Source organism: Periplaneta americana, chromosome 7, assembly GCF_040183065.1.
Source record: "Periplaneta americana isolate PAMFEO1 chromosome 7, P.americana_PAMFEO1_priV1, whole genome shotgun sequence".
NCBI lineage: Eukaryota > Metazoa > Arthropoda > Insecta > Blattodea > Blattidae > Periplaneta > Periplaneta americana.
Window position 1 is genome coordinate 7,410,625 of NC_091123.1, and position 27,920 is coordinate 7,438,544.

At 36.7% G+C, this 27,920-nt stretch overlaps 1 protein-coding gene across 1 annotated transcript in view; it reads left to right on the forward strand.

Moving 5' to 3' along the window:
* Positions 1 to 644: 644 nt before the first annotated feature.
* The window catches only part of LOC138702854 (uncharacterized), a 571,430-nt gene continuing 544,154 nt past the window's right edge, over positions 645 to 27,920 (forward strand). Inside the window, exon 1 of the mRNA XM_069830203.1 lies at positions 645 to 827. Within this exon, the coding sequence (XP_069686304.1) occupies positions 753 to 827 (75 nt within the window). The 5' untranslated portion in view covers positions 645 to 752. The remainder of the gene's footprint in view (positions 828 to 27,920) is intronic.

Consider the following 27,920-nt stretch of genomic DNA (forward strand, 5'->3'; position numbering starts at 1 on the left):
CCGGATGTGCCGGAATTTTGTCCCGCAGGAGTTCTTTTACATGCCAGTAAATCTACTGACATGAGCCTGTCGCATTTATGCACACTTAAATGCCATCGACCAGGCCCGGGATCGAACCCGCAACCTTGGGCATGGAAGCCAGCGCTATACCAATGTATGCATGTATGTCTGTTTGTATGCATGTATGCATGTATGTATGTAACCTTATGTATTCATTCGTTCATGTATGCTTTTTAAGGTTCAAAATTTCGTAATTGAAATTTAATGGATTATTGCTGCTACATAAACATGGCTAGAAACTTCAAATATTGAAGTATTCTGTGAACGATCTTTGTGGTTGACAGGATCGTTAGGGATTGCTCATTACCTGAGTTCAGGGCCCGTAATTCCATGCATCCGCTGGGTTGTTCCCACGCTGCTGATCGCACTGAATTATGGGAATGAGCTCGAATTGGCAAGCTGCATATGCAATCAGCGGGGAATAAGACGAAGGAAAGGGGGATGGGCCTGTTTTCACAGCTCACTACCCCGAGAGGGTGACCACAGTGCCAGGAAGGAGGGGGGCAACCACCTGCGGCCCGCGAGTGTGCGCGAGAGGAGCCTGCGATGTAGGTGACCCGCAGTACACGCGCCGGGCCCGTGCCGTGCGGACGTCCACTCCGTCCCAGCAACAGACATCTGTCGACGCTCAGCGTGTTCGTCCGTCCTTATCATGCTTTGTATGTGTGTTCAGATTCCGTCCTGGTGACACCATGGCGATCCTCCAATCCTGCTGCTGTTGGCGCTCCGTTCGTACCGGCAGTTATGCCAGCGCCATCTACACAGCGGTGAGTACTGCCTGCCCACGTGGTGATTTTCACATGGTTACGGTGTTTGTTTATGTAAATATACGATGTAGCGAAAACCACTATCGAAATTCATCATAATTCGAGAAACTTTGACTTTAGCGTACTTGAAATTCGTCATAATAATATTGTTATATTTATGGAATCTTTATTTTAGCGCTCTTGAAATTCGTTTTACTTTGTAAATTCAAAATATTCTTCCTCTAACGCTGTACAGGTCATCATAACTGTTATATTCAAGAAATTTTAACGATGTCAAAATTCGTCATAGTAATCGTTAAATTTAAGGAATTTTTATTTTAGCGCTCTTGAAATTCGTCATACTTGACAAATTCAAAATACTCTTTCTTTAACGCTGTACAAACTCATCATAATTGTTAGATTAAAGAAACATTAACGTTGTCAAAATTCGCCATAGTAATCGTTAAATTTAAGGAATTTTTATTTTAGCGCTCTTGAAATTCGTCATATTTGACAAATTCAAAATACTCTTCCTTTAACGCTGTACAAACTTATCATAATTGTTAGATTAAAGGAACATTAACGTTGTCAAAATTCACCATAGTAATCGTTAAATTTAAGGAATTTTTATTTTAACGCTCTTGAAATTCGTCATACTTGATAAATTCAAAATACTCTTCCTTTAATACCGTACAAGTTTATCATAATTTTGTCGTTAAATTTAAGAAACTTTGACTTTAGCGTTGTTGAAATTCGTCACAATAATTGGTAAATTTAAGGAATATTTATTCTAACACTTTTGAAATTCGTCATACTTGATAGACTCAAAATTCTCTCCTTTTAACGCTTTACAAACTCATCATAATTGTTAAATTCAAGAAACTTTAACGTTGTTGAAATTCGTCATAATAATTGTTAAGTGTAAGGAATCTTTATTTTAGCGCTCTTGAAATTCGTCATATTTGATAAATCCAAACTACTCTCCTTTTAGCGCTTTACAAACTCATCATAATTGTTAAATTCAAGAAACTTAAACGTTGTTGAAATTCGTCATAATAATTGTTAAATGTAAGGAATCTTAATTTTAGCGCTACGGTATTGAAGTTCGTAACAGGTTCTTAGTAAATTCAAAATACTCTTCCTTTAACGCTGTTGAACTCATCATAATTTTTAAATTTGAGGAACTGATTTTACTTTAACGCTGTCGAAATTTGTCGCATTTGTTAAATTAAAGGCAATGGTAGAATTCCTCATAATAAGTGTTAAATTCAAGGGACATTTCTTTAACAGTATCGAAATGCGTCAAACAAGGTTGGCAAGTGCTTTTACAATATCGAAGGAAAGTTAGAAAAACGACCAAAGCGAGTTTTTTCAATTTTCGAGATTTTGTTATGCATTTCATAAACATATGTTATACAACACTTTTTGCACAATAATATTTTTAAAACTGCAAATACAATATATTTTGCATTGAAAATTTAGAGCAATATTATTCCAAAGCCTTCGCAAAACTATACTGTAATGGTAACTAAGTAACAATAAGTGCACTGTAATGGATCTATTTCAGTACAGTTTTATGTTATATAGAATGGTTTCCCTAGCAACAAATTTCTGTGTAAGAATTCTAACTTTCAAGACCTAACAACAATAACTGTAAATACAACAAAAAACACGATCGTGCAAAGAATGAAAAAAATAACAGCCATAGCTATCATGAAGTGATTGTTTTTTTTTTTTCTCGAACCAGTTCAACAATAATACAATGTTTTGTATAAAATTACACAGTACTTGAAATATATAATTATGTTCAAAATATTGCACAGAAATTTATAAATCGTATGACATCTAGAAATGATATTTTATCCCTTCTCGGCTGATTGATTCTTTTTAAATGGGTTTTACTCTAACGTACTAAAAATTCATTTTACACCACAGAATCGTAAGTAAAAAAAAGTTTAGCATTTTCGTCTTATGACATGAAGTCAAAATATCACTTAATTTTGCCACTATTTCATAGAAAAAGAAAAATGTAGGGAAGTGCAACGAACAGTATTCTAATTCCTAATATTATTTATAATTGAAATTACTCTATGTTTACTATTAGAATATTAAACATTAAGATGAGTTAATCCAGTCAAACTGAAAAGCTTGTATTTTATTGGAATATTCTCAACTATCACATACTCTTTATAAAGTCCAGGATTGTTAGGTTCTAATGTTCTTGATCTATTTTCGAAAAATTAAAGAGTCATTTTATATCATATCAAAGTGTTGTATGTGTCGCTCGATAATTATTAAATGTTTTATTCCGTATTAAATTGTAATACCTTCAAAGTATGTGGAGTTGGGGTTTGGGCTTTGAATGCTGTAGCACACTTCAAAGTGTTTTCATAATGTTGTACGAAGTGTGAAATTGTTTGAAGATGTGTTACTCTATAAAGCGCTGTAAAATAACGACATGCCGTGAGTTCTACTTGTGAGATATTTAATGAAATCTTAAAACTGTGCAACACACTTGAACTCTCTTCAACAAAACCTAATTCGATTTACCTCAGTACACTAAACTTTACGTCTAGCTATTGAATACTTAGTATGTTTTCTCTGAAGAATATCTGAAGGTTGTCATAGCAACTGCGAAGATACCACGTGGTTAGGAAGTGCTTCACACATGGCAGTAAAAAAAATACTAATGCCATACGGCAGTTGTTTGTAAGATAACTCCCTTTCAATCAGTGAGTCTATGAATTAGTATTTCAGTCTGTTAGAAAGTTACTAAATCATTTATTCAGACACTCGTCCTTCAGTGTGTCAGTAAAGCGGTTATTCAGTCACAGTCTGTCAGCGATTCAGTTACTAAATCAGTCACTCAGACCAAGAATCGTTAAGTCGGTCAGTATACCAGCGAATCAGTAAACCACACTGTCAGTCACTCAATATATCAGTGAGTGATTCAGTCAGTCCGTAAGTGAGTGATTTATTGAACAATTTGTAGGTCGTACAGAAGTAATTCTTGTTTTGTTGCTTAGTCAACTGTGCGAAGTCAGGTTTGAACCTCAAAAGTGACATCAATAAGGCATAAATCATGAGGAAACTAAGCCATGATATAATGTGGTAAGGTAGCTAGTTTCTTTCCCCTTCCATTACATACATCGCTGACTAGCTACATATTACACTAATCAGACTTCAGATGCATACAAACAATTGTTCTTCCTCTGACACATGTCGTCAAGTGAGATGTACTGCCTGATAATAGATTACGTATCAGCCAGAATCTCAATCAGAGAAAAAAGTAATTCTGGTTAGATTTCAGATCTATACGAACAACAATTGTTCTTCCTCTGACACACATCGTCAAGTGAAATGTACTGCCTGATAATAGATGTACATATCAGCCAGAATCTCAATCAGAGAAAAAAGTAATTCTGGTTAGATTTCAGATATATACGAACAACAATTGTTCTTCCTCTGACACATATCCTCAAGTGAAATGTACTGCCTGATAATAGATTACGTATCAGCCAGAATCTCAATCAGAGAAAAAAGTAATTCTGGTTAGATTTCAGATCTATACGAACAACAATTGTTCTTCCTCTGACACACATCGTCAAGTGAAATGTACTGCCTGATAGTAGATGTACATATCAGCCAGAATCTCAATCAGAGAAAAAAGTAATTCTGGTTATATTTCAGATATATACGAACAACAATTGTTCTTCCTCTGACACATATCGTCAAATGTAATGTACTGCCTGATAGTAGATGTACATATCAGCCAGAATCTCAATCAGAGAAAAAAGTAATTCTGGTTAGATTTCAGATATATACGAACAATAATTGTTCTTCCTCTGACACATATCCTCAAGTGAAATGTACTGCCTCATAATAGATGTACATATCAGCCAGAATCTCAATCAGAGGAAAAAGTAATCCTGATCAGATTTCAGATGTATACTAACAATAATTGTTCTTCCTCTGACACATAACGTCAAATGTAATGTACTGCCTGATAGTAGATGTACATATCAGCCAGAATCTCAATCAGAGAAAAAGTAATTCTGGTTAGATTTCAGCTGTATAGGTACAATAATAGTTTTTCCTCTGGCACATATCGTCAAGTGAGATGTACTGCCTGATAATAGATGTACATATCAACCAGAACCTGAATCAGAGGAAAAAATAATTCTGGTCAGATTTCAGATGTATACGAACAAGAATTGTTCTTCCTCAGACACATATCGGCAAGTGAAATGTACTGCCTGATAACAGATGTACATATCAACCAAAACCTCAATCAGAGAAAAATTTAATTCTTATGGTGCATAATTTCTGCATCGACAGCAACAATCACGAGTATCACCCACATCAGTGACAAAATAGTTGAGTTGAACTTCCCAATAAATGCGATAAAAAATTCCCCCCGCGCCTTTGGTCTTCCTTTTGTAAACAATCAAAATCAGGATATTTCGAGAGGGCTACCCTGTATTTTATAGATCTGAATGTCACTGACTCTCAATTTTCATTCTTTTTTTCCTTTCTGAGAAAGACCCGATAGCTTGCACCGCATATTTATTGTGCCGACCTCATTATGAGCGTGATTATTGAAGTCCTCAGGACCGCATTCCTGTAAGTATCGTGATTCACTGTTTGGTGTTATCTATGGATCCAGCTATAACACCCAGGTCCGACGGAGTCCTAGCGAAACAACCAAAGACGACCCTCCGTCCTCTCTGGGATTTCTGTAGCCTTCTCAGATCGATATCATCTGTTCGTAAATCACGTCACTACATTATGCTGTATCTTATATTGACCTGAATATCACATTACAGTAGGTATCGTGATTCACTATGTGGTTCCATCTGTCGATTCAACTATCCAGCACCAGATCCGATGCAGTTCGCTATGAAAGCCTTTCTGTTCCCCTGGGATTTATGCAACTCTTTCAGATACATGCCATCTGTGTGCAAATGGCGGTACTACATCTGCTGTATCTGAGGTCGACTTTAAACTATTGAAAGGTGATAGATGAAGTTGAATTTAATGAAGCGAAATGAGTCCGGGTCGAAAGCTGAAAGTTATGCAGCAATTCTGCTTCGGTTAGTAGAGGGGAAAACTCACCGCTATAGAGTAAAGGTTAGCACGTCTGACCGTGAGATGACTGGGTTCGGATTCAAATTCTGGTTGGAATAAGTTCCCTGGTTGAAATTTTTCCCCGGGTTTTCGCTCAACCTATTAAGAGCAAATGCTGGGTAACTTTCGGCGTTGTCCCGGGACTCGTCTCGCAGTCATTATCACCTTCATCTCACTCAGACGCTAGATAACCATAGCAGTTGATAAAAGTCGTAAAATAATAAATTAAAATAAGTAGAGGGGTGAAAACCTCGGAAAAGCCCCTTACCAGGTAACTTATCCCAACTAGGATTTGAACCCAAGCTCATTCGTTTCACGTTCAGACTTGCTAAAAGTTACTCCACAGCGGTGGATTTTATTTATTTTATTGGGTTATTTTACGACGCTGTATCAACATCTAAGGTTATTTAGCGTCTGAATGAAATGAAGGTGATAATGCCGGTGAAATGAGTCCGGGGTCCACCACCGAAAGTTACCCAGCATTTGCTCGTATTGGATTTTGGGTTGAGGGAAAACCCCGGAAAAACCTCAACCAGGTAACAATTGCCCCGACCGGGATTCGAACCTGGTTTTATTGGGTTATTTTACGACGCTGTATCAACATCTAAGGTTATTTAGCGTCTGAATGAAATGAAGGTGATAATGCCGGTGAAATGAGTCCGGGGTCCACCACCGAAAGTTACCCAGCATTTGCTCGTATTGGATTTTGGGTTGAGGGAAAACCCCGGAAAAACCTCAACCAGGTAACAATTGCCCCGACCGGGATTCGAACCTGGTTTCGCGGTGGATAATTTTCAAGTTAGATACATAAAAGCATGAAAATGAATGAACAACCAATCGTTATGATGGACGTCTGTAAGTTGGAAGATAAATTCTTTTGAGGTTATGTAACAAATTTCTCCACCGCCAAGATATTTCTGTTTCAGCGAGCAGTTTAAATAGCAGTGTCCGAAAAGTACGAGGTGATTGTGAAATGTTGCGTATCTGCTGTCTATCCCACATGTGTCAGGGCCATGAAATGCAAGGTTTACAGCCTTAAACTCTTTGTCTAGAATTTGCGTCATCTGTATACATTTAGGTAAATGCAGCTGAACACTGTTTAGCAAATACTGGGAATACAAAGAGTCGTGAAACTTTCAGATTTTACGTCAAACGAAATGAAGCGAAATAAATTGATTGCTTGTGTTATAATCCTACGTGCATTCCGGAGAAATTAAGTGCTATGTACAGGATAGTCTGAATAATAGGTTGGCGTTACAAGATATGGGAATAAATTACATTTAAGAATAGGTAAACTTATCATTAAAGTATGTTTTCAACCATATATAGTGTGGCTGCTGAAAAGCAGAATTTATGCTGTAAAAACAACGATTCTATGTATGAACAATATGGACATTATTTATTCAAAGAGTCCACACCTGTGGAGTAACGGCTAGCGCGTCTGGTCGCGAAACCAGGTGGCCCGGGTTCGAATCCCGGTCGGGGCAAGTTACCTGGTTGAGGTTTTTTCTGGGGTTTTCCCTCGACTCAATTTGAGCAAATGCTGGGTAACTTTCAGTGATGGACCCCGGACTCATTTCACCGGAATTATCACCTTCACCTCATTCAGAAGCTAAATAACCTAAGACGTTGGTAAAGCGTCGTAAAATAACCTACAAATAAAAAATAATATTTTTCAAAGATGTCTCATTCTGTAGCTACGCATTGCACACAGCTATCACGAAGCAACTGAAAGCCCTTTGAATGATAATAAAAATAGTACCGTTTGATTGGTGATTTTAGTTAAGGGGAGGCAGAGGTAAATATTTCAAAATCCACAAAATTTATCCGATTTGTTTGAAATTGATCATGGATACTAAGTATGTTATTAGTAATGGACATACCAAGTTTCAACTTTCTAAGTACCATAGTTCTGTGAATATTAATAATTTTATAAAACTTTATATCGTTTCATATAAAATGCTCCATGCACCATATTGTAAGAAATTTTCAATATTTCTTTTTATTTATATGTTCAGAGAAGGTATATAAATAATGATTAGTATTAGTTTATTATGGGTATAATATAGTAATGCAGTTATCTTGGTTTTAATTTCATACTTTTTAGGGCACAAAATCAAAAACTAACATCGGAATATCAAAATAAAGATAATAAAAATGGAAAAAACCAAATTTTCGTTTTTTCTTCAGTTTTGTTCGAAAATTTCACCTCTGCCTCCCCTGAAGTCGCACGGTCGTAAGTCTGATGAGTATGGAGGATGCGTAAATACGTCTGTACTGAAAAGTCATTTAAGAGAAAGTGTAAGGCATGAAAATACGAGTATGTACGATCCAGCTCTGCTCCAACTTCATCTGCCAGTTGCTTAGTAACGGATACATCCTACATGTGACGGACCTCACAGAAAACTATTTGCTAAACTGTTTAATAACTCGTGATAAGTTAAAGGCAGTGAGGAAATGTAATAAAACGTTTATGAAAAATGATCAAAATAATAATTTAATTAATGTATGTATCAAAGGCGAAATGGAGATGTTTATAGCGAGGGCTACAGGGTTGTTACCGAAGACCTCTGACCCGAGGGTGCAAGTGGCCCGAGGTTTAAACATGAAATTTCGCCGTCCATAATTGAATAAATTAAATCTTTTTGATAAGTGTTTTAAGTTAGAAATTCGGTTTGTGTTTGTATATCTTGTTCAGCGTTTTGTTTTGGTTTCTAGGGACTGTGTATAGTAGAAAAAAAAGAATATGTAGAATAAATATTATTCGTTGAGGGAGGCCATGCATGAATTATAGGCATATAATTATACAAATAAAGGTGCTTGCAGCTTGTTAAGAATACTAGCATGGATGAATATATATAACAGGATGCGTAACTTACTGAGTTTCCCGTAACACATACTATAGGCGCTGTTGTAGAAATTGACCTTGCTGCCACCTGTTGGGGGGAGGGGCGTTATTACATCTAGCAGCGCACCAAGTAGCGAAAAGAGTAATTACTCCATGCATTTAGCAGCGCACCTGGTGACGAAAATGTTAAACTGTGCAGAAAGTATTCCATCCCACCCTCATCGATATTCAAAACTAACCCAATTTAAAATAAAACATTTAGATTTTTATTCCTCACAGCACCTTCTACTGAAAATTCTTACCGGAGCCAACAGGAAGATAAAAGAGGATCTATTTTACAATACCCGATTAAAATATAACCAGACAGAGACAAAAAATAAAGCAGAGGGTTAGATAATTGGGATTGTATTCTTTGGGTATTTATTGTTCAGCGCAATGGAAAAGTCTGCAAGAACTACTTAGATAGTTCAATTTATTATATTACTATTACTTTACAATACATTCAACAACACTATTTTTACAACGTCCATAAACATCATTGTTTATACACACACGTAGTATCACTTTATGTTCACTTATTAGCAAGTTTCTGTCTGCCATCTCGACTCCTCGAATCTCGAGCAATATCTCGAACGGATAAATAGAGAACTCTGGGTAATGTACCCAACACGTAGTTCTAATGTTCACCACCTACGATGTTGGGCGCTGATCATCTTATTTCAGCCCCCTGCCGCCAGATGGTGCTGATCGCAGTTTCGCATCCTATTATATATTTATCTATGATAGTAGCTTGAGTGTCGTATCATCCTACTTATTTCCTTGAATTAACTTAAGAACAAGAACCTATTTACATCAATATGTACAGGAACCGTTGGTTCCACTGCTGCTTTTTTAAAGTCAAAAGATCCCTAATCCAGTGAGAGTTCCATGGTTTGATACGTCGTCATTGAACACGAACCAGCTGTCTTCTTTTCTGCATTGAGGCCATACACGATGGACTGTAATCCTTTCAAGCAAACGTTCCAAAATAATGTCTAGATAGCTTGATCACAGGATAAGAAATATTTATGAAAAATGTCCTGTCTGCATTAGAAAATTTGTACATTATTTTAATTGTTGATTTTACTTGGCTAACATTTTTTTCCTGTTGTTAATTTCCTAATCTCACTCCACAATATGGCGTGTTATTTCGGGGTTGTACCGCAAAAATCATATGACAACATTCAAATCTAGGAAGTTGATTTGTTTTAATTGCAGTTTACTGTAGTGTTGAATTCGTAGCTGACATATAAATTTGTTTTATTAATTTTTAATTGTGGAAGTAGGGTTTCCAACATTCCCGTATTTCCCGGGATCTCCCGTATTTAGCCCTAATTTTAACAGACCCCCAACTCTCTTATTTCCCTTCTCTTCCAGCCTTTCTCTCCCTTATTTTTGCATAATATAAAATTTTATTTGAAACATTACATTTTTACGTGGTTGGAGGTGATTTATATGATGGATTTTGTAGTTCCAGAGATGTTCTGAAGTGTGCAGTCTCTGTAGAAGGTAATACTTACCAGAAATAATTTCAGGGCTTATTAGTTTAATATTAAACACTGTTACACTTACAAATTAAAAAAAAAATAGCTATTTGTGTTGTAAGCAGAGAATCTTTTCTCTTATGAAAAGTAAGTGAACAGATTTGAATAATTTCAAGGGAAAAATTGTTCCGGGGCCGGGTATCGATCCCGGGACCTCTGGTTGAACGTACCAGCGCTCTACCACTGAGCTACCCGGGAACTCCACCCGACACCGTCCCAACTTCTCCCTTTATATCCACACAACTCACGTGGGCTGACGAAACGCCGGAGACCCACAACGAGTGCACACAATCTCTGTGTGACTTGGAATTGTGGTTTTTCCCGGGTAGCTCAGTGGTAGAGCGCTGGTACGTTCAACCAGAGGTCCCGGGATCGATACCCGGCCCCGGAACAATTTTTCCCTTGAAATTATTCAAATCTGCTTTACAGGGAGCTTCACCTGAAAGACTAGATTTGCGTAAGTGAACAGATGTTACAAACACGAGCATGACACATCTAATCAAATCATAACTGTCTCAAACTCAACAACTCATGTAGGAAATTTTTACAATTTGTTTGAATCTATGACGCGAGGAAAAATTTCAAATTACTCTTAATTTAAGTCTAACTACCAAAGTGTAGAAAATAGTAATATACGTTACAAGAGCGGTATGTTGATGTTTTCATGTTCGAGGAAAAGATTGAAAAAGCGAAACGTAGTTGAGCTTTTTATTTCCGAGAACATGAAAACAAACATACCGCTCGTGTATCGTACATTATTTTGTGCGAAGATCATTTATTACATACCTGAAAGACGAATTTCTAATTAGTTGCAATGAAATCTCCATCTTGGTTTCTGTTCAATGACGGCAACTTTTAAAAACTAAAATATCTATCTTCAACATTGTTGCTGTAAAATGTTTTCTGTGTTTACTATATTCCAGCAGGCCGTGATATACGTCTGTCTTTTTTTCCCCCCAGTCTATAAATGCGAACTTAAAACAAACGGTAACGTTGTGTAATGATTTATTTTTCATTTTAATATTTTAACAATATTATTTATATAACATATTGCAGTAATAACATCGGCATCTGGAATCTTGTTGATTTCTTCACGGCTTCCTTAATGTTACTTTCATTACAAATGCAGTAACTTTTGTGGTGTTGTAGAGTTTACTTAATGTTTGCAAATATTTAAAAACAATAATTAACATTGCAATTTAGGTGAAATTGCAGTGGTAAGTTTCCAATTTATAATTATTACTATGTTAAACGTCTCTAAAAATAATATGTTAAAAGCCTAGGGCAGTAAAATGAATGTCGCGCTTAAGCGGTAAGAAGAGGGAAATTGTTATGTGTGTTACGTTGGGAATACTGGATGTGGTATTTCACACTTACCGCGTATTGGTTGTGTGCGGAAAGCAAGCAAATACGCACGATCTCGCACAAAAGTTGTTTTTTTTTTTACCGCTAACTGTGAGTAAATTGAATAATTTCGTCAGTATTCTGTGTGAAATATTGTAGACCACTTAGACTCCCGTATTTTCTTCAAATACAGATGTGGAAGTTGTGTGTAACCTCTTAAGAAAAACCAGTTAATGAGCCCAATCAGGGTTCGATCCGACGCCCCAGTGCAGCCAGAACCACGTCGGTGGCTAAATTCTTCGACAAGACGAAAAGATGTTTCTAGATAACTTTTTTATTACACCGGATCTATAGACAAAAGAAGTTCACAACCGCAGTCTTTGAGTTTGCAATAATTCGACGTTCTTTTTTTATTCCAGACGTAGTGAAAGATTGTTGACAATTTCATAGAAGTTTGCTTACAAAAACGGACTTTCAGAAGACTCAAAGTTTTCTAATTCTCCATCCCTGAAGCATTTTCTTTGTTGCAGTTGACTTTTTTTTCTGAAGAATCAATATGATCTCTTCCGACCATACCGATAAAAACCGGCGAGAAGCTCAAATTGTGTAATATTGAGAAGTGAAGCGGTCGAAAAGTGAATGAGTGTAAAGGACAAACTTCAGTTTCTTTATTCACTGCTATGACGTTCATTGTCGAAATAATTGACTGGTTTTTCCTATATGAATTCCTTTCTTTTTTAAATTTCTCATTGTAAGAAGCATGCTAATAATTCATTCATCGTTTGTGCTCAAGGCCCTTCATTTTAAATCCAGCATTCTACAATCTTCTCTCTTTTTCGCCTTCCTCTTAGTCTATTATCTGATATCTTCTTCTGCCCCAAACTCTTCTCCCATTTACCATTCCTACCAGTACATCCTTCAATAGACAGGTTTTTCTCAGCCAATGACCCAGTCAATTTCTCTTTCTTTTCCTGATTAGCTTCAGCATCAATTTTTTTTCGCCCACTCTTTCTAACAGAGCTTCATTTCTTATTCAATCTGTCCATTCTTCTCCCTGTTCACATTTCAAATGCTTCTAGTCACTTCTCCTTCACTTCGCGTAATGTCCATGTTTCTGTCCCATACATTGCCACACTCCATACAAAGCACTTCACTAGTCTCTTCCTTAGTTATTTTTCCAGAGATCCGCAGATGCTCTTTTTTTTCTATTAAAAGCTTCCTTTGCCATTGCTATCCTCCTTTTGACTTCCTGGCTGCACCTCATGTTACTGCTTATAGTACACCCCAAGTATTTGAAGCTGTCCACTTGCTCTACTGCTTCATTTAGAATTCGCACTTTTACCTTCTTTAGTTTTCTTCCGATAAACATGGTTTTCGTCTTGTTTGCATTTATCTTCATTCCATACTGCTCACAGCTGTTATTTAGCTCCAGTAGCATATCCCTTAGTATCATCTTCTCTTCTGCTAACAATGTCATATCATCTGCAAATCTTATGCACTTTATTCCTCTTTCTCCTACTATCACCCCTCCCATGTTCTGAAAACAGTTCTTCACTAAATCCTATAAGTAGATCTAGAAGAGAATATGTGTTAAAGGGCATCCTTGTTGCACTCCTCTTCATATTCCACTTCCTTCTGACATATCTTCTCCTATCCTGACTTACACTACTACTACTACTACTACTACTACTACTACTTACTACTACTACTACTACTAATAATAATAATAATAATAATAATAATAATAATAATAATAATAATAGACAACCTCTGAGGTGTAGGGGTCAGCATGCTGGCCTCTTACGCAGAGGGCCCGGGTTCGATTCCTAATCGCGTTGAATTTCCTGGTTGACGTTTTTCCTCATAACAAATCAGTAATAGTCCTACATAAACAGTCGCCATCTAGTTCACAACAATAGAACCAGTCTCAACAATAGTACACAGGCCTTCGGATTTCACCCAAAGATTAACTCGCGATATGACCGAAGATGTTAAAGCGAGTATAAATAACAGCGGAAAAAATGATAATAATAAGAATAATAATGATGGTAATAATAATAATAATAATAATATTCTAGAAAGTTCCCCTTTTTATATCTTTAAGCCTACATATTAAATTATTTATTTTATATACCTATGTATGGTGTTTTAATAAGGGATCATGAAAATATACAGTAAACAGTCATTCACAACATTATTAATGATGTGAATTGTTGGAAAAGTACAAATCATTATCAATAGGAAGTGTGTGTGACTGTCAATTTTTCAGTATTCCTCACATAACAAATACAAATGCATCTAAATGCGATCGCATGCTAGTTGCTATGGTTATGCGCTATTCTCCGTTATTTCAATGCAAAAAAAAAAACGAAACGAATAACGTGGCTCAATTGGTAGCTAGTAATTGAGTTTTAATTTTTGCGATCTGTACTAATTTCGGTTTTCTGGCTTCTCTCTTCATCCCATTGTTGGCTTGCTCCTCTTTTCGGTTTTGCAATGAAAATCCTAGTTGCAGGGGTATGCGGAAACTGCATTCCCCAGGGAAATCACTTTAATTAATGGTTTTTGTCCAGTTTGCTCGCACACATTTTAAAGTGATTAGAAGTCGTTGCAGGTGATTTATGTTCAATATTGCACACACGTTGTGTCGGTTCAGTGGCGGTATTGTCGCAATTATCATAATAAATGTAGGTCTATTACAAGCACTATTTCTGACACTGATGATGCATTGTTTTATTATCTATCTGGTACCTCGAACCCCGAATGTTCAGTTGCTACATTACTGATGTTTTCAGAATGGGATAAGTAGTTCGTTAGCTCGGAACCGGCTAGTTTCTTGAATCCCTGCGTACCTCCAATTTTAATACACTTCATTTGCCACATTCTGTCGTTTCCTTCATTTCTTCCTTACCTCAAGCATTCTTTAATCTGTTCATTTATTGCTTCACTTGCTTATTCGTTTGTTCCCTACTTCATTTTTTCGTGTTCTTGTTATTTTATTCTTTCATTTCCTTTTCAATTCTTTTGCCTGTTCAATTGATTTTTAATTAATGCGAATATTTATTAACTTAATTTTTCACTCATTCATTCGTTCGTTTGTTTTTTATTAAATCGTTTTCTTATTCGCTTATTCCTTTGTTAATTCGTTTGTTTATTCATTAATTTTTTTTTGTTCGTTTAATTTTATTTATCCGTTAATTCATTCCTTCGTTGGTCTGCTCATTCTTTTATACATTTGTTCCTTTCTTTGTTTTTATTTTTTATTTTATTGGGTTATTTTACGACCCTGTATCAACATCTAGGTTATTTAGCGTCTGAATGATATGAAGGTGATAATGCCGGTGAAATGAGTCCGGGGTCGAGTACCTATAGTTACCCAGCATTTGGTCGTATTGGGTTGAGGGAAAACTCCGTAAAAAACCTCAACCAGGTAACTTGCCCCTATCGGGATTCGAACCCGGGCCACCTGGTTTCGCGGCCAGACGCGCTGCCCGTTACTCCACAGGTGTGGAACCTTTTTTTGTTAATTCGTTCTTTTGTTTATTCGTTAGTACATTTCTTCAGTGATTAGTTTCTTGGTTTAGCCGTTGATTCGTTCGTTAGCTTTATAATTAGTTAATTCGCTCGCTCGCTCACTCACTCACTCACTCACGCTTTCGTTAATTTATTCGTTCATCCTACGTTCGTCCATTCATCGATTCTTTTCTTCATTCTTTCGTTCATCGTTTGTTCATGGGTTCGTTGTTTTGTTTATTGATTTGTTTCTTTGTGTTTTGTTTGTTTAATCCTCTGTCTGTTTCTCCGTCTCTTTATTTATCTATCGTTTGTTGTTCATCTATTTGTCTATATTTTGTTTGTTTATTTCTTCGTTCGCCTTTTTCCTCGTTTGTCTGTTTGTTAGTTTGTTCGTATATTTATTTATTCTTTTGTCTGTTAGTTCGTTTGCCTGTTTGTTAGTCTGTGTTTGTTTGTTTTTTCGAGCGTCTTTTTATTTGTTGCTTCGTATGTTTATTTGTTAATCAGTCTCCTAGTTATTAATATTAATTCTAATTTTATTCTTCATATTGTAGATGTAATCCCCTGGTAGAGGGGCAGAGAAGGCCTGACGGCTAGGCTAAATAAATAAATAAATAAATACTTACTTACTTACTGGCTTTTAAGGAACCCGGAGGTTCATTGCCGCCCTCACATAAGCCCGCCATAGGTCCCTATCCTGAGCAAGATTAATCCAGGCTCTATCATCATATCCCACCTCCCTCAAATTCATTTTAATATTATCTTCCCATCTACGTCTCGGCCTCCCTAAAGGTCTTTTTTCCCTCCGGCCTCCCAACTAACACTCTATATGCATTTTTGGATTCGCCCATACGTACTACATGCCCAGCCCATCTCAAACGTCTGGATAAATAAATAAATAAATACTACTAGTTCGCCTGCTTGTTTTTCGATCGTCTGTTTGTTTGTTTGTCATTCGTCTATTTTTTGTTTGTTCATCTTTTTTATGTTCGTTCGTCTGTTTCTTTTTACTCATTCGTCAGTTTGTCTTGTCGTTCAACTGTTTGTGTGTTCCTTCGCCATTTTGTTTGTTCGGTTCCTGTTCGTTCGTTTGTTTGCTCTTTCGCCTGTTTATTCTTTCGTCCGTTTGCTCGTTCGCGTGTTTTTTGTTGTCCGTCTTTTTTTCGTTGTCTCTTTTTTCATTCATTAATTCATTCATTCACTCACTTATCCAATAATTGAATATTAATCACTTACAGCTAACGTCTTCATTCTCCTACCTACACGCCATCTTCAGAATGATTAAAGCCTAGCTCAGCGTGGCATCGAGACTCGAAGCCCGCTTAGTGCTATCATATTTCAAGTCGGCTCTTCTGACGGAAGTTCTGTCGCAGAGAGTTATGTAGATAATTAAGTCCATGAAGTGTATTGAGGGATCGAGACAGTTGCCAGATTTGTGGAAATTCATGGGAATAAACTTGCAGCAACAGAAACTGGAACCGATAGCGTCAAGAAATTAATAAACTGAAGTTATCGGGGCGAAGTTGTACCGAGCGCCAGCTGCACTCCGAGTTGGCCAGGCACTCCATCATCCGATGTAGGTCGTCTGCGTTAACCATCGAGCGCTACTGAAGGAAAATAATAAGTGACTTCTACAAACATGACAGTCAAAACTTTCTTGGACAGCTTCCCACACTTAAGGTTCATTACTTGACTTCTTTTGTTCTTCTTCTGGTCGGTTTCCTTGGAAATGAGACATAGATTTATGGCTTTCCATACAGAAACAAATGAATGTATGGATGAACAAATGAATGAACGTATTATTTGTAATAGTATAACATGAATAAGTATGTGTGATAATAAGTGATCGAGGGCATTCCAAAACCATTTCTTTGTTCAGTTAAAACGTTTTAGATTCATTTCTGGGCACTTGGGAGGGGTGCCCAAGGAGTTGATATATTAAAAAGTTAACGCACACAGTTTATGTTTTTTTTTTTTTTTTTCCACTCCCACTGCTGTGTGTATCCTGTTATTAGCTTTTTAGACCATTAAATAATTTTACCGTGATAGTGTTGGTTGCTATTGACGACAGGACGTAAGTCACATTGCTTCTCTAGGGAAGTAAGTGAGAATATGTTTCATTCAACAGTAACATAACAACAAACAAAAGAATACTCAAAACTAGACGATCCTCCTAACAGATCTGATATTAAGTCCTGTAGAATGAAGAAATGTAACCTATTTTTATTAAGTAAAATGTGGGTGTGAGAAAAACATTAGCTATATGAAATTCGCAAGTTAATCAGAATTCACTACTCTGGATTACTTAATTGCCATCCTCGGTATCGCAGATTCATTGGCGTCCTCACATAAACCCGCCATCGGTTCCTATCCAGAGCAAGATTAATCCAGTCTCTACTATCATATCCCACCTTCCTCAAATACATTTTAATATTATCCTCCCATCTACGTCTCGGCCTTCCCGAAGGCCTTTTTTCCTCCGGCCTCCCAACTTACACTCTATATGTATTTCTGAATTCGTCCATACGTGCTACATGCCCCGCCCATCTCAAACGTCTGGATTTAATGTTCCTAATTATGTCAGGTGAAGAATACGAGTGCATGCAGTTCTACGATGTGTAACTTTCTCCATTCTCCTGTAACTTCATCCCTCTTAGCTCCAGATATTTTCCTAAGCACCTTATTCTTGAACATCCTTAACCTCTGTTCCTCTCTCAAAGTCAGAGTCCAAGTTTCACAATCATTCAGAGTAACCGATAATTCACTTCATTTAGTGTTCTGTCTGTCCACTTCACACGTTCCATTCTTCTCCATATCCACATTTCAAACGCTTCTAGTCGCTTATCTTCATTTCGTCGTAATGTCCATGTTTCTGCCCCCATACAATGCCACACTCCATAAAAAGCACTTCACTAGTCTCTTCCTTAGTTATTTCTCCAGAGGTCCGCAGAAGATGCTCCTTTTTCTGTTAAAAGCTTCCTTGACCGTTTCTATCCTCCTTTTGACTTCCTGGCAGCAGCTCATATTACTACTTACTCGTATAGTACAACCGAAGTATTTGAAGCTGTCCACTTGCTCTACTGCCTCATTTAGAATTCGCAAGTTTACCTTCTGTATTTTTCTTCCTATAATCATGATCTTCGTCTTGTTTGCATTTATCTTCATCCCATACTGCTCACAGCTGTCATTTAGCTTCAGTAGCATATCCCTTAGTATCATTTCCTCTTCTACAAGTTTACCTTCTGTATTTTTCTTCCTATAATCATGATCTTCGTCTTGTTTGCATTTATCTTCATCCCATACTGCTCACAGCTGTCATTTAGCTTCAGTAGCATATCCCTTAGTATCATTTCCTCTTCTACAAGTTTACCTTCTGTATTTTTCTTCCTATAATCATGGTCTTCGTCTTGTTTGCATTTATCTTCATCCCATACTGCTCACAGCTGTCATTTAGCTTCAGTAGCATATCCCTTAGTATCATTTCCTCTTCTACAAGTTTACCTTCTGTATTTTTCTTCTATAATCATGATCTTCGTCTTGTTTGCATTTATCTTCATCCCATACTGCTCACAGCTGTCATTTAGCTTCAGTAGCATATCCCTTAGTATCATTTCCTCTTCTACAAGTTTACCTTCTTTATTTTTCTTCCTATGACCATGATCTTCGTCTTGTTTGCATTTATCTTCATCCCATGCTGCTCACAGCTGTCATTTAGCTTCAGTAGCATATCCCTTAGTATCATTTCCTCTTCTACAAGTTTACCTTCTGTATTTTTCTTCCTATGACCATGATCTTCGTCTTGTTTGCATTTATCTTCATGCCATGCTGCTCACAGCTGTCATTTAGCTTCAGTAGCATATCCCTTATTATCATTTCCTCTTCTACAAGTTTACCTTCTGTATTTTTCTTCCTATGACCATGATCTTCGTCTTGTTTGCATTTATCTTCATCCCATGCTGCTCACAGCCGTCATTTAGCTTCAGTAGCATATCCCTTAGTATCATTTCCTCTTCTACAAGTTTACCTTCTGTATTTTTCTTCCTATAATCATGATCTTCGTCTTGTTTGCATTTATCTTCATCCCATACTGCTCACAGCTGTCATTTAGCTTCAGTAGCATATCCCTTAGTATCATTTCCTCTTCTACAAGTTTACCTTCTTTATTTTTCTTCCTATGACCATGATCTTCGTCTTGTTTGCATTTATCTTCATCCCATGCTGCTCACAGCTGTCATTTAGCTTCAGTAGCATATCCCTTAGTATCATTTCCTCTTCTACAAGTTTACCTTCTTTATTTTTCTTCCTATGACCATGATCTTCGTCTTGTTTGCATTTATCTTCATCCCATGCTGCTCACAGCTGTCATTTAGCTTCAGTAGCATATCCCTTACTATCATTTCCTCTTCTACAAGTTTACCTTCTGTATTTTTCTTCCTATAATCATGATCTTCGTCTTGTTTGCACTTATCTTCATCCCATGCTGCCCACAGCTGTCATTTAGCTTCAGTAGCATATCCCTTAGTATAATTTCCTCTTCTACAAGTTTACCTTCTTTATCTTTCTTCCTATGACCATGGTCTTCGTCTTGTTTGCATTTATCTTCATCCCATACTGCTCACACCTGTCATTTAGCTTCAGTAGCATATCCCTTAGTATCATTTCCTCTTCTACAAGTTTACCTTCTGTATTTTTCTTCCTATAATCATGATCTTCGTCTTGTTTGCATTTATCTTCATCCCATACTGCTCACAGCTGTCATTTAGCTTCAGTAGCATATCCCTTAGTATCATTTCCTCTTCTACAAGTTTACCTTCTTTATTTTTCTTCCTATGACCATGATCTTCGTCTTGTTTGCATTTATCTTCATCCCATGCTGCTCACAGCTGTCATTTAGCTTCAGTAGCATATCCCTTAGTATCATTTCCTCTTCTACAAGTTTACCTTCTGTATTTTTCTTCCTATAATCATGATCTTCGTCTTGTTTGCACTTATCTTCATCCCATGCTGCTCACAGCTGTCATTTAGCTTCAGTAGCATATCCCTTAGTATCATTTCCTCTTCTACAAGTTTACCTTCTTTATTTTTCTTCCTATGACCATGATCTTCGTCTTGTTTGCATTTATCTTCATCCCATGCTGCTCACAGCTGTCATTTAGCTTCAGTAGCATATCCCTTAGTATCATTTCCTCTTCTACAAGTTTACCTTCTGTATTTTTCTTCCTATAATCATGATCTTCGTCTTGTTTGCACTTATCTTCATCCCATGCTGCTCACAGCTGTCATTTAGCTTCAGTAGCATATCCCTTAGTATCATTTCCTCTTCTACAAGTTTACCTTCTTTATTTTTCTTCCTATGACCATGGTCTTCGTCTTGTTTGCATTTATCTTCATCCCATACTGCTCACACCTGTCATTTAGCTTCAGTAGCATATCCCTTAGTATCATTTCCTCTTCTACAAGTTTACCTTCTTTATTTTTCTTCCTATGACCATGGTCTTCGTCTTGTTTGCATTTATCTTCATCCCATACTGCTCACAGCTGTCATTTAGCTTCAGTAGCATATCCCTTAGTATCATTTCCTCTTCTACAAGTTAACCTTCTTTATTTTTCTTCCTATGACCATGGTCTTCGTCTTGTTTGCATTTATCTTCATCCTATACTGCTCACAGCTGTCATTTAGCTTCAGTAGCATATCCCTTAGTATCATTTCCTCTTCTACAAGTTTACCTTCTTTATTTTTCTTCCTATGACCATGGTCTTCGTCTTGTTTGCATTTATCTTCATCCCATACTGCTCACAGCTGTCATTTAGCTTCAGTAGCATATCCCTTAGTATCATTTCCTCTTCTACAAGTTTATCTTCTTTATTTTTCTTCCTATGACCATGGTCTTCGTCTTGTTTGCACTTATCTTCATCCCATACTGCTCACAGCTGTCATTTAGCTCCAGTAGCATATCCCTTAGTATCATTTCCTCTTCTACAAGTTTACCTTCTTTATTTTTCTTCCTATGACCATGGTCTTCGTCTTGTTTGCACTTATCTTCATCCCATGCTGCTCACAGCTGTCATTTAGCTCCAGTAGCATATCTCTTAGTATCATCTACTCTTCTGCAAACAAAGCCATATTATCAGCAAATCTTATGCACTTTAATCTTCTTCCTCCTACTATCATTCTTCCCATGTTCTGAAAACACTTCTTCACTAAATCCTCCAAGTACGAGTAGATATAATTGTTTTATAAATTCTAACATTTAGTTTTTTTTTTTTTGTGACCAGATAGGATGATAAAAGCTTCTCAACCGAACAATAACAGGCATTTCCCACATTTATTCTGCGTTTAATTTTCTCTCGAGTGTCATTTAGTAGTGATCATTTATTATGAGATAAGCATGACATTATTACACAGTTAAATAAGTAATAATGAATAAAAACATCTTACATTTCGTAATCATTGATAATCCATCACATAAATCATTTACGTCTTGTTTTTTAGCCACTTATACAAGACATATCAACATCTGCAGAAGGCAGTGCACTTATACCGTATTTTTTTTCTGAGCATTCGACTGTTTTTCCCAAAGAGTCCAAATTTTAGGTAAACAGATCGCAGCACCAATCGAAGATTCAACTGTATACCACTTTCTTTTCATGAGTTTTTCACATAACATAGAGTACTTATATCATATAAAATCAATTTTTCAGACTTTGTCACTTGTACCACCTTTTTTCTGAGCTCTTCATTTTATATTTACTGCAACTTTTTTTGCTTCTTTTCCTTTTTTTCTTCTTATTCCTAAAAATTTTACTATCACTTTTGAAACACGCAGTCTAAGCCTGTATGTACTTGTGTGTTTATATAGGTACTTTTCGACTAGAAACGTCACTGAAAATTTTTATTGACCTCTAGCAATTGTCCGAGATATACAGGGACATCATTTTATTTTTACTAACATTTTTAATATTAATCTGACTATACCTTTCTATTAACGATTGAAACAGGAAACACCGTTTGCTACCCCTTCCACGACTGGAGTTCGATGCTACTGGCGTAAATTACAAATCACTTTACTAGGTATAGGAGGGAAGAAAAGTAGTTCATCCAATTATGTAAACTAGGAAATATCACAATTTTGAGTTTGATAATTTTCATTAGGCTTTTGTTTAATCAAAATACAGTACTGTATTACAACTTAGTGTTTTTACTCACCAACTGAGCTATCCATTCGGACGTATTAATTATGCAATGTATATTGTACTTCACAGCACATTAGCGTACAATATAGAGAATGAAGTTAAATTGAAAAATAATCATAATATGGATATTTAAACACATTTTTTAAAATGGTGGCCGTTCATTTCGATACAGGCTTCAGTTCTTTTGTGCATATTATCACTCTATAGACTATTGTACCTAATTCCAATTACCAGTTTCGTCCTTCGTACGAGTAACTCATGTTGAAATAATTCTGTACCTACTCTATAAAAGAGTACCTTACGTACTGTAAATTCAATCTTCACTTCTGCCCGATCCGAAAAGATAAAATTATTCAGAAATGCTATCTACTGTCCGTTCAAGTTGTTTTGTCGCAGTGTCGTAGAAAGGGGTGTGAATCACGTGATAGTTAATTACTTAACGAGGCCCTTTTATTTAAGTTATTTTAAACACTTTTATAATATTACCTAGACGTCCAATTCCTAACAGAAATTAATGTTTTCAGAAAAGAGCTAAAACAGCCCAGCTACTATACTTTACATTGGGAGAACAGAAGCTGGTGGGGGAAACCGGGATGCGACGTAGGCAAACGGACGACAGTACCTGTGCGAAAATATTATTCAATATTGAAAGCTCTTTCGTCACTGGAGAACGCGAACATATTTCTGGAACGTACTATACTCCTAACTCAGTACTGCTTACGCGCCCTCGGCTCTGTGTCGTGAACTGTTGGAAGTTTACTAGTAGAAGGGGTGGGAGTGAAGTACATCCAGAAAGTCAGGTACAATAAAAATTGAAGTAAAAATAAAATGATGTCCCTGTGTATAGAAGGCATGAGTCCGTTCTCCGCTAGGTAGCTTATCTTTGATTTGTGGATGTGGAAATAAAGGCAAGGAGAGATACGGCGGCCAAGTGCCGTATTACACACATTCGTCTTCGAAATGGACCTTTTGAAGGCGCAGAGTTCCCTAGAGCAGAGCTGGCATGCGTTGCCCGATAAAGTACATTAAACTCCGTGGTGTCACAAATGCCATAACCTCCTACGCATTCTTCACAAGCGATAAAGAAGGAAATCTCGGGAAGTTGTTTGTGAGACTCCGGCGATGGACAGAGGTGTCGTGTTCCCCAGAACAGATTGCGACTCAAGAGCTACGAGCATGGAGTTCTCTTTTCAAATTATTGACTTGAAACCTCTTCCAGCTCTCACTGTACAGTTGGACATGAGTAGGGACCTTGCTGGGCAGAGCGTACGGAGATAGGGTTAATTTGATCGTGGACTGCATTGGCGTAACGTCATGCTTGGCGCGTGCCACTGGTACTATCAGGGAACACTTGCATCTTGTTTGTGTTGTAGTTCACGACTGTTTACTACGTCATACTACTTTTGACCAATAAAAGGTACGAAAGGACGTGTTTCAATCATGACTGTTTATCGCTACAGTTTTATCACTTCCCTAGTATTTCTTTGTTTTTATCACTTCCCTAGCATTCTTTATTTTTATCACTTCCCTAGCATTTGTTTCTTTGTTTGCCAACATTTCGAACCGCAAATTCTTTACGGTAATGTAACACATGCTTTGCGATCGTCATTTGTTTACCGCATAGTCAAGTGAAAATGGCGGCTCCGTTTGTTTTGGTGACGCTAATATTAGTGAAATAGAATTTTAGTACGTCAATTAATGCCTATTTTATTGTATTAGAGTACTTTATTTCTTCTAATGTTTATATATTTTCAGTTTTTATCATCTCCCTCCATGTATTGTGGGTCCCTATCACCACGGCATGGCGCGTCCTCAGGTTGCGGATAGAGGAGACGGCCTCCAGATATGGAGGGTAGCTGCGAATATACTGAATAAGCAATCGTGGACAGCCGATAAGGGGTGGTCCTCCAGCTTGGGGGTTGGGCGAAGGGCTAACAACCCATCACCGTAAAAAACAGCTTGTTACGTATCCCTATAAGGTGTTTGAGAATAAGGTGCTTCGGAAAATATTTGGGGCTAAGCGGGATGGAGTTACAGGAGAATGGAGAAAGTTACACAACGCATTGTATTCTTCACCTGACATAATTAGGAACATTAAATACAGACGTTTGAGATGGGCAGGGCATGTAGTACGTATGGGAGAATCCAGAAATGCATATAGAGTGTTAGTTGAGAGACCGGAGGAAAAAATACCTTTAGGGAGGCCGAGACGTAGATGGGAGGATAATATTAAAATGGATTTGAGGGAGGTGGAGTATGATGATAGAGACTGGATTAATCTTCCACAGGATAGGGACCGATGGCGGGCTTATGTGAGGGCGGCAATGAACCTTCGGGTTCCTTAAAAGCCATTTGTAAGTAAGTATCACCTCCCTACCATTTTTGTTTTGTTTGTCAACATTTCGAACTGCAAATTCATTACGGTACTATAAAACATGCTTTGTGACCGTCATTTGTTTACCGCATATACTCGTATAGTAAACTGAAAATGGCGGCTCCGTTCAAACGTTTTGGTGAAGCTAACATTAGTGAAATATTTTAGTAAGTCAATTAATGCCTATTTTGTTGTATTAGAGTACTTTATTTCTTCTAATCTTTATATATTGTATCTGCACTCCACTAGTCTCTTCCTCAGTTCTTTCTCCAGAGGTCTGCAGAAGATGCTCCTTTTTCTATTAAAAACTTCCTTGGCCATTGCTATCCTCCTTTAGACTTCCTGGCAGCAGCTCATGTTACTGCTTATAGTACACCCCAAGTATTTGAAGCTGTCCACTTGCTCTACTGCCTCATTTAGAATTCACACATTTATTTTTCTTCCTATGACCATGGTCTTCGTCTTGTTTGCATTTATCTTCATCCCATACTGCTCACAGCTGTCACTTAGCTCCAGTAGCATATTCTGTTGTGCTAACAATGTGAAAATGTCTGAGTTTTACTCAGATTGAGATGTAGTAAAACTGACTTGATGTTGATTTGTGAACTAGACGAAAACGAAAATAAATATTTCTGCTTTACTGTCCATAATTAGGGACGAATAAAAATTCTGCTGCTGATATTGATAGAAGCAATTGACTTTTTTTTCGTTATGCAAAACAAACTGTGGTATGTTACGATCAAGCGGACAATAGCAAATATGTGCACACCTCTTCAATTATGCCACACATAGCTGGAGAATACCAGAATTACATAATCTGTGACCCTTCTCCATGACGATTGTATGCAGTTTTACAGTTCAGTTTTGACATTCATAACCAGATCCGATCCACTGCTCTTCTTCCTGCTTGCATTTTTCTTCTTCTTTTCTAGTCATGTTGGTGATGAATTTAATAATAATAATAATAATAATAATAATAATAATAATAATAATAATAAACGTTATAATTTATATCCTATTTTAGTTGGTTATTTAACGACGCTGTTTCTAGTACTGTTTTTTTATCGTCGATGGAATTGTTGATAGCGAGATGAGGCCGAGGACTCGCCAATGATTACCTTACATTTGCCTTACAGTGAACTATATCGAAAAAAATAGGTTAACTTTCCCTATCCTGTAGACCACGTTGGTATCGCAATAAAACTAATAATAATAGTAATATAATAATATGCACTCAATCAGTTCCGAATGAAGCCATCATCGGTATTCCACTCCGGAGACCACAGTTGAAATACCAGTTAGCCCGAACAAAAATCTGCGCTGTGTCAGGAATACACCGACACGTAGAATACATCACCCAATTTCGGGTATCAAACTACAGTTGTGTTGGTTTGAATGTTTTATTTTTGTTTCGGTTTATAAATTGAGAATATATGATAAGAGGGGTAATTAACGAAGGACAATATATAGTCGATTTACAAGCAAAACACATTGAGTCAAAAATATTATTACTTCCGAGAAAAAGACGTTTAAAAGATCTTGACAAAACGGAATCCTCAAAATATTATTTTAGTAACTTGTTTATGTTTATATCTATTTTATTTTTGAGTTCTAAGTATATGCACATACGTTTTGTACATAATATTATATGCCTTTTTCTCAGAAGCAACGTTTTTGACTTAATAAGTTTTGCTTATAAACCGACAATATTTTCTCTTCATGAAAACCAACACTCAGAAATTCGTCACAACTCACAACAAATTTCCTTCCTCCTGTGACTCTGAATAAAGCGATCATTCCATTCAATTAAACTGGAAAATACCTGGGAGTTCATTTTGATATAACCTTACCTGGGACACGCATATCAAACACACATGCAAGAAAGCATTTTCCACTCTTCACTCATTAAAAAGATTGTACCACTATCCAGCTAAATTAAAGCAGACGCTTGTACAGACTCTTATTAAGCCTCATTTCGATTATTGTGACGCTTTATTCAGTGATCTCAGGGTGGATTTATCCCAGAAACTGCAACGTGTTCATAATGCGTGTGTTCGTTTCATTTGTAATGTCTGCTACTACGATCACATTTCGCCTTCTTTCGATAAATTATCGTGTCTCAAATGAGAGGAGAAAGCTACATTCCCTTTCTCTCTTACACCGAATTTTGCACACCTCTACTCCCTCTTACTTATCTGTCCGATTCCACAGTCTTTCTCGGTATCATAACTTAAATACTCGGTCACAATATGATAACGTGCTAGAAATACCACTGCACACATCATCTCTTTACTCTTCATCTTTCACTGTTGCTACTTTTCGTCACTGGAATTCTCTGCCGCCTGAAGTCAAGGGCTGCCGAACTTTAATTTCCTTTAAATGTAAATTAGAAAAATATCTTATGGTGAGTTGCCAGACCTAACGCGTTGCAAATATTTAATGGAATGTGTTCCACTGTATTTTTATTTTTTTTTTGTTTCTTATTTTTATTATCTAAATCGTGTTTATTTATCACTTAACGCCAATATCTATCCCCCTGTGTTGTTGTTTTTTATTATTAATCTATTTTTTGTGTACATTTTATTTAATTGTCGGTTTCTGGTTTAATTATGTAAATCCTACTTAATTGTAATCTAATAGGCCAACTAATATGTATAATAATGTGTTTATTTTTATTTTTACTGTGTACATTTTTTTATTGAATTATCGGCTTCTGTTTTTATGTGATTCGTATTTGATTCTAACAACATTAATACGTATTTCACTGTGTTTATTTTTATTTTATGAGGTAAATTTTATGTAACTACCTCTTTTGATTTCATTATGTACCTAAATTGTATCAGTATGTATAATATATATATATATATATATATATATATATATATAATTTATTTCCAAGAAATGGTCTGCCCAGGCATCCTGGGTTGCCAAAAACACAGAATAACACACATATAAATATACTTGGACTTCTCCAGATGGATTGACACACAACCAAATAGATCACATCTTGATAGATAAACGGAGACATACTAGTATAGTAGATATTCGAACTTTCAGAGGTGCAGACTGTAATTCTGACCATTATTTGGTGATTGGAGAATTAAGAGAAAGATTATCAGTAGCCAAGC